The following is a 7,972-nucleotide window of genomic DNA, read 5'->3' on the forward strand; positions in this document are numbered from 1 at the left end:
TAACGGCTCAAACAACCCTGCTTACCAATCAAATGTTCAAATCAACTCAATAAAATTACTTACCCTAGCATTGAATAAGCTACCAGTTATTGCTATTACGCCAACGCTAAAATAAATTCCAGGACTTTTATATCTGGATCAGTGAATGTACTTGATCAAACTTTCCATAAAATAAACGTTCAAACTGCAAGCAATAACAAGCTGTTTCATAGGGCCAAAAAGGAGAGTGCAATAGTCACATAGTTTCAAATCATTCCTACATATTTTGACCTTAGGGCTACAAAGAATCACATTCATAAATATTACAAGGATAAACAAACAAATCATGCTGCTAGTATTGAGTTTAGGACCTGTAGAGGGGGCATTCGCCGTCCACTGATCTCTTCTGCATTATTGACAAATCCTTCTAAGCCTCACAGCCTAGAGAAGACTTCGTTATATACACAATAATTCCACCCGAAATAATTTTACTGATTGCACAATAGAACTCAAGTACTTTTCAATTTCGCATTAGTTGTCAATAGGTATCTTTTCAGAGCAAGCATCATGACCCAAGTAGTCTTTGTGATCTTCTCCTTAATCATCAGAAGCAGGGCAGAGCTCAAAACAGTCTTCAAAATTTGGGCATGTAAACCCTTGTAAAACCCAAGAATTCCTTCATTTTTCCAGATGTTACAGAATATTCTTGAGATAGTTTTACTGGCTTTCTTTTGTGCATATGGAAGCTTTTCTTCCTCTATCTCCGCTGCCTGAATCACAACCTTACACCTGCACAAGATTAATGTATCACATCAAATTAATTTTTAATCCAAATTACAACAATCATGACTATATGCTTACTTTTATAAAAGGAAAGTATTCTTGTATATGTTAATGTAGCAACCAAGAAAGAGGGGAAACAAAGAATATACCAACCTAATAGCCGGATAAGTCAAGCAGGTGGCAATAGTCTTGGAGAGAGCCCCCAACAAAAAGGCAGTAGAAGCAGAGAGAGCGTGTGGGGATGAGTCAGAATTTTTGTTTTTGGTTATCAGGAGTTTGTTTTTGAGCTGGTCAAAAACAGTGTACTGTCAATACAGAAGAAATCAGCTCTATTAGCAGTCGATTAGAAATATATGCCTGCCAAACTAAACATCTGCAAGATAACAAGCATCAAACCAGGAGTTGGAATTACACACCTGAATAGATGGATTCGCAGTCAATAGGAGAGAGATGCCAAGGCCATCAAAAGCACCACTCCAATTCCCTTCAGTAAGGGTCTTCCAGAACCCTTTTGCCTTTCCAAACTCGCTAGTTTGCATCTTGGATGATGCCGTATCCAAAGGCTGTCAACTCAAAGTACAGCATGGGCATGAGAGATGAGACTATATTCCTAGCAAGCTTCAAATTAACACTTCATTTACTTAAGAAATACAGACACACTGCCCATGGTAAAACATAATTGAAACTTATTGTGCCAAGAACTTCACACTAGGTATTTATCGTATCTAATTAAAATGCATCTTACATTATAAGTCAAAGTCAATGATTAAAATACATCTACTAAGTTGTTCCACAAAGATTTTATGAATATATTGAAAGCAATTACTTCAGATCAAGTAAAAATGTTGAGTTAACTTCATTGTACATTTCATAATATAGATTTTTATTTGATAATTAAAAATATTTATAATCTAAGTTGTACATGGCAAGCGTGCTAATCAAAGTAAAGGAAATCTTTTTGAAACAGAAGTAATATTTCCCCCTTTACATCTCTCCATCTCAAGAGCCTTATTTTTATCTCCATCTTACACGGAACTTTTGCTTCTTTTCAATTTTCTAAAGTTGAAATCACACACACACAAACACACACAACCAAATGAAAAAAAAAAAAAAATACAGCAAGAAGTTGATAATTTACTAATAGAAAGACATGTCATTAAAGTTATTTTCACGAAAAAACAAAAATAAAGAGCTTCAGTCAGGATTTCCAAGTGTGTGAAACTCAATTAGTTGGCAGCTTACAACATGTAACCGAGATATATCCCTGAAATATTCAGAGTTAGTATTAACAAGAGATATAAGAGCAACTAACAACCTGTGTAATGACGACAGTTAAAGCCCCAGCGGCAGCAGCAACAATCAAATTTGCTTTTGTGCCCATAGACTTGAAATTACTTTTCTTCAGGTAAAGCCTCTTTAAAAAGCTGTACCCATAAAAATAAATAAACTGTTGTATAACAGATTGGAAGTTCTTTGTCCCTAAACCCTGATATAATGAAAGAACTTGACCATTACGAATAGCTTCCCATAATACATCAGAAAGGTGCCTGCAAAATACAACAACATGCGTAAATTTTTGGAGGGCAGCATAATATAAGCAAAGGAGAAATGGGCCATTATGGTCCTCTTTTTTTTTTTTAATAAAGAAAATTGTAACAGGAGCTTTAATTGAGATGATGTTAGCCAGAAATACAAAAGACTGCCAGCATCAAAAGGCAATGTAATGAACTTATTTTCAGAATGCAATAGGACAACAATTAATCCTGTAAAGGTCTTGCAAAAGGATATATATTGTGGTGCTTGTTTGAGCAAGTTGCAGAATAAAATGCATGATAAAAATGTTTCAAGAAAGGTCAAACATTGTTCAAAAAGTTCAAAGAGAGATAATTTTCTTAACTAAGCCACACAAAATGAAGGGGTTGGGGGGGGGGGGGGGTCAATCTGCAGAATTCAATATTCTGGATTTCCAAGCCTGTCAATGGTCAAAGGGCAAATTGAGTTCGTAAAGGTACAGATACAAATTTGACCGAGCACAATACACCTTATATCTCATTTTATACTGCTATGGCCACTGCTAAAGTAACTACCATAATAATACCACCAATATCAACACCACTACCACTCCTACTCTTGCTAGTACCACTGGTACTGTTCTTAATACCAACACTACCACTGCTACGCTTGTAAAAATGGTATGTCTTTCAGTAGTAGCCTAGTAGGTGATTTCTAAGTTTTGAGCTGGCAGAACGATTCTGTTCAGTAGTATAAAAAGTTTATACTCCTATTACTCCTGCTTTCACTACCAAATTAAACCCTGGCTTCTACTGATATGTTAAATAAAAACAAGGTCTTTACATAGCTACATGTCTTTTTACAACTTTTATAAGCTAAAATTTAATTCATAATCACTAAGTAACTATAACACTCTAATACAAAGCCTTACGCTTTGTTTGGATAGCAAAGAAGGAAGGAAAGGAAGGGGAGGGGGAAAGGAGGAAGGGAAGGGAAAAGAAAGGGAGGGGGAGGTGAGCTTCATTTTCCCTCCAAATCTCTCTAAGTTTGGTGGAGGGATTATGCTTATTAAAGAGAGAGAGAAAATGGATCCATCCCTCTCCTTCCCCTTCCTTCCCCCAATCCTTTACCCAAATAAGAGAATTTGTCCCCCTCCCTTTCTGTTCTCTTCTTTTCCTTCCATTTCTTTCTATCCAAACAGTGTAAATCTGAAAATGATGAAGTTGGCTAAAAAAGTTAAGATCCATGAGTCAATAGCTTGAATCCTTCTTCTCCACCCAATTTTGTCCAATACTCCAATGCAATATGATCTCAAAGACCTAACTTTTTCATTGCTTTTAATTACCCCATTCCATCCGGGTCATCCTAGGTGTAACTTTACTCTTTCAATATCTTCATCGTCCTAACTTTTAATTTCTACAGTATGCTTTTCATGTTACATACTCCCTCCATTTCTTAATAATCACAAAAGTAGTGTGGGCACAAAGTTTTAGAAAAATCATAGGGTAGGGTCCAAAAAATGAATTTTATAATATTAATATAGTTTTTTTTTGAGGAAATAATATAAAATATAGTTAGTGGATATATATTTAATTATAAATAAGAAAGAGAAATAATAAAAAAAGTAGTGGGTGTGGGGTTGGTAGGAGAAAGAAATAATAAAATATTAGTGAGTCCTTACCAAATAAGGAAGTGTTGCGATTATTATGAAACGGATGAAAAAAGAAAGTGTTGCGATTATTATGAAATGGAGGGAGTACAATATTGATAAAACACCACATTCAATTATCATTCATTTTATCCTCAATAACTGGTACCATACCGTGGATTCTATCTCTTCTCAATTGTTCAAAAATATTGGACATCACCTTTGATTTTGAAATTAGCACTAGAGTTCACTTCCTCCAGTTTTCGGCCTTTTTGTTGATTTTTCATAACTTGTTGAAGAGGTATGACTGTTCAACATCAGCCTAAGACATTTTCACACATCAATAGGAACTTTATTCGTTCTAACACCTTTCTTTAATATCATCCGGAACCTTATTCGATCTAACACCTTTCTTCATTTCATCCTGAACCTTATTCAATCTAACACCTTTCTTTAATTTCATCCTCTTTCTTCTCCATCCCATAACTCGAACTTTTTGCACGTAGTCTTTAATTTTTTCTTGACTAGGTAGAAATCTATAATTGCTATCTCTCGCACAAAATAAATGCAACAATTTCATTTAGCACTCTTGATAAAATAAAGGGAATAAAGTGGTGACACACCATAAACTAGTGTGAGCACAAGCAAAAGATGCAAAAAATTACTCGAAAGAGAAATGTTATACTATTTTGAGACGTACAAAAAGTGGAATCTTTACACTTACTTTACACAGCCTTGAAAAGTCTAGCGAAGCATAACTACAGGCCCTGTTACATGGACTCGGGTACCCATGTCCGACATGGGTATGTATCCAAGCGTCCGACTCGACTATTTTGTAAAAAAAATCCATGGTTTGAACCAAAAGTAAAGTGTCCAAGTGTTATACCTATGCCCGAGTGTCGAGAGTCCGACATGGGTAAAGGTGAAATGAAGGGTCCATGTAACATAGACTACAGGTCTAAACACTCCTCTTGATCTCATGAACATTATTAACCTTTTAGTCTCTTACTCAAAGTTAGAACTTTTTAGATCAAATCATCGAAGAACTATAAAAACCTTTCAATAATTTTGAGTAATACAAATCAAAATGGCTCATTGATATGCAATAATTGCATTGAGCATGTAGCCAATGAGCCATTGTGTTTGCGGTTACAAGAGTAACGTTGTCCACATCCAACTCCCCTTACCAAAATAAGAATTGAAGTTTTGTTAGCAACATTAGAGCAATCAAATTGACATCCCCACCACCTTAAGCTCTTCCAAAGATCCACGAATCAACACCAAAATCCTCAATCATTCTCATTTTTCTTTTCAGACTATTGCTCATACTCATAGCTCCAAACTCCCAAAGTTTAAGACGTAGTTATCATTCATCATCCTGTTTTCTAAAGTTACAATGTTTTTCAATAATTAAAATTTGGTAGTGCTCAGTATTTGAAAAGTTTTCTTTTTTTTTTTGGGAATATTCTTTTATTATTATTTTATAGCTTGGGTCATGCCATAACAGAAGTTAAACCAAACAAATTTTTACTCAAGGACAATCAAACCTTTCTCAAATTATCAAGGCTCACTTGACTCAAGAGTCTATAACATCCCAAGCCCTCCCATATGTTGTCCAGGGTCACAGCAGCATTATCGCAAGAAAATGTCCTCTACTTTTATCATCTTGCATGCCCCTTTTCTCTATACCTCCTCTCTATGTCTCCCATAACATCCAACCCTATCTAGTTTGTTTACCAAGACAACATCTTATACCTACAAACAGCAATCAAATTTAGGTAAGTGCAAAGAAAGGTGGAGAGAAGAAGTTGCTAGTGCTGGTAAGTCAGCAAGATGAGGTGGTTGGAGTTGAAGAATTAAGAGGTATGGAATAGTCAACATCTAAAAAATTAAAAAGACTATGATAAGCAATGCATACTAGTTTGTCAATGGCTAATAATTAACAAATGGAATATTCTCAAAATAAACTAAAGCATATACATCACACATAAAATTTGACAGCTTATAATTTTGGGGCAATGATACATTTGAAACAAGCAGACAAATACAATTTATAAAAAAAAAAAGAAAAAAAACCCTAAGAACATTGAATATTGCAAGGACTTTGAAACCTTTGACCAGTTCAAGAATCACCACGACAAATGAAGAAATCATAATGTAATGCTAGTTAAATCCTTCCGGTTTCCCGACATCATCACAATACAGCAGCCCCATAAACACTTCCTAAAACCATTAGCTCCTTTCAAATCTCGACTTACTAACCTTGTGTGACTGTCACTCCACAGACCACTAACCTTATTGACCTCGATTGCATTGAAATTGAATTGAAAGGGAAATTTAGACCATAAGCAATGCATTATACCAATCAGCAAACTAGAGCACTATTCTAAAACTCCACTTCATCTAGTTGCTCATTCTCAACTTTTCATGAAATTTAATAAAATAATCATGAAAAAGAAACATGCAATCACATGTGATTAAAATTTTCAAATTATTCTAATGAATCTACCTTTTCAAACAAAGGTAGAACTTTTCTACATATGAACATGATCTATAATACTTCGTAAAAGAAATATTTCGTAAAAGCCCAGATCTCCAAAACGACACAAAAACCTGAACAGTTATATACACTAACAATACAACTTATGCAAGTTTTATATCTTCAATCAGAACAAATATGAGCAAAACAGCAAAAATCAAACCAATATTAAATGCCCAAATTCAATACTTGTAAATAATAAATTTTATACACATACATGCCTGATTCTTAATCACACAAAAAAACACAATTATTAAGACCAGAGAGTCAAAAATCAAAGGTTTAACATAAAATTAATAAATAAATTTCAACATCATCTCAAGAACTCCCATAAAATCAAAATCCATCAAAATTAAAAATTAAAAAAAAAAAAAAAAAAGTGGGGCCCATCAAAGAGAGAGAAAATTATAAACCTGTATCTTTGCTGATGATGAGAACGAGCTTCAGCTTGATACTTAGTTTTACAAGTATCTAAAGGGTACAAGACGGTGGTGCTAACAAGAGCTCCAATGGCTCCAGAAGTCGCCTCTGTTAATGATTCAAAATCCAAAGCCATTGATATAATTATAACAATCTCAAACTATAAAATTTAACCCAGATTTATTTGAAATCTACGATGATTGAAGAAGAAGAAGAATTAACCCCAAAAAACCCAATTATTGGAAGATTGGGGAGGTTCGTATGATAATTGATAAATGATTTTTGTTCGGTGAAGAACAGTAAATAAATTGTCATCAATATTGTACAAGTAGTAATTTAGAACATATTGTGAGTTTAATACCCACCTACCCTGTTCTTCGCATTAACTTTGGTTTGGATTTGGATTTTTTTTTTTATTATTAAGATTTGTGGGTCCTTAATTTTTTGGCATGGGAGCTGGCTGATGTGCATCTTTTAGATATTTTGGGCTTGGAGGCTAGCTAGTTGATGTCGCAAAAGGGCTTGATGGCTGGTCTAGATAGCCAAAGGGTCGTTATTTGTTAATATTGTTTTTACACACAAAAAAAGATGGCAATGGGCTACTCAACCTATATAATGCTCGGCCCTTGCTAAAGACAGCCCGGCCCGGTATTGTTAGGGCTAGGTCGTGTGCCGGGCCAAGGCCTAGTAATTTGTGATGTGGGACCTTTGATACCAATTGTCACGGTCCGAATATTTTGATGCCTGGTCCGTGCGGCGCACGCTCGTTTATGGGTGACGAAGGTGCAAGCCAAGTATTCAAGTGTATGATAGCAAGGAGCAACACAAGTAAGTAGGCGTCTTAGAAGCACTCTTGTCTATTGGCAACAAAGTAAGAGCAAGGGTCAGTCGGGGCTTGTGAAGGTCGATCAAGTAAAAGCTTTCATAAGTGGGTCCGATGACAAGTGTATTTGATTGGAAGGTCTTAACGGGGCACTTTGAGATCTGCAAGCACTAGTATTAAGAATTTAAACAACAACAAGATTTAAAGCAAGTAGGAACCTTTTCCCTGCCCCTTTTTAGGCCTAGTAGAACCTAGTTTTGACCCATGG

The 7,972-nt window shown here is 35.2% G+C and overlaps 1 protein-coding gene across 1 annotated transcript; it reads right to left on the reverse strand.

Moving 5' to 3' along the window:
- Positions 1 to 107: 107 nt before the first annotated feature.
- LOC110716003 (peroxisomal adenine nucleotide carrier 1-like) lies at positions 108 to 7,270 on the reverse strand. Its single transcript, XM_021894627.1, has 5 exons — positions 6,875 to 7,270; positions 2,078 to 2,309; positions 1,179 to 1,325; positions 916 to 1,067; positions 108 to 768 (listed from the first exon to the last, which is right to left on the reverse strand). Exons 1-5 carry the CDS (start codon positions 7,015 to 7,017, stop codon positions 489 to 491), a joined length of 954 nt encoding a protein of 317 aa, XP_021750319.1. The 5' UTR covers positions 7,018 to 7,270; the 3' UTR covers positions 108 to 488.
- Between the last annotated feature and the right edge of the window lie 702 nt (positions 7,271 to 7,972).

Source organism: Chenopodium quinoa, unplaced genomic scaffold, assembly GCF_001683475.1.
Source record: "Chenopodium quinoa cultivar QQ74 unplaced genomic scaffold, ASM168347v1, whole genome shotgun sequence".
Lineage (NCBI taxonomy): Eukaryota > Viridiplantae > Streptophyta > Magnoliopsida > Caryophyllales > Amaranthaceae > Chenopodium > Chenopodium quinoa.

Coding starts and splice junctions, on each gene's coding strand:
- LOC110716003 (XM_021894627.1), bottom strand. CDS start 7,017: ATGGCTTTGGATTTTGAATCATTAACAGAGGCGACTTCTGGAGCCATT. Junction 2,310..6,874: donor CATCATCAGCAAAGATACAG/GTTTATAATTTT, acceptor TGTATTTTGCAG/GCACCTTTCTGATGTATTAT. Junction 1,068..1,178: donor CTGCGAATCCATCTATTCAG/GTGTGTAATTCC, acceptor CTGTATTGACAG/TACACTGTTTTTGACCAGCT.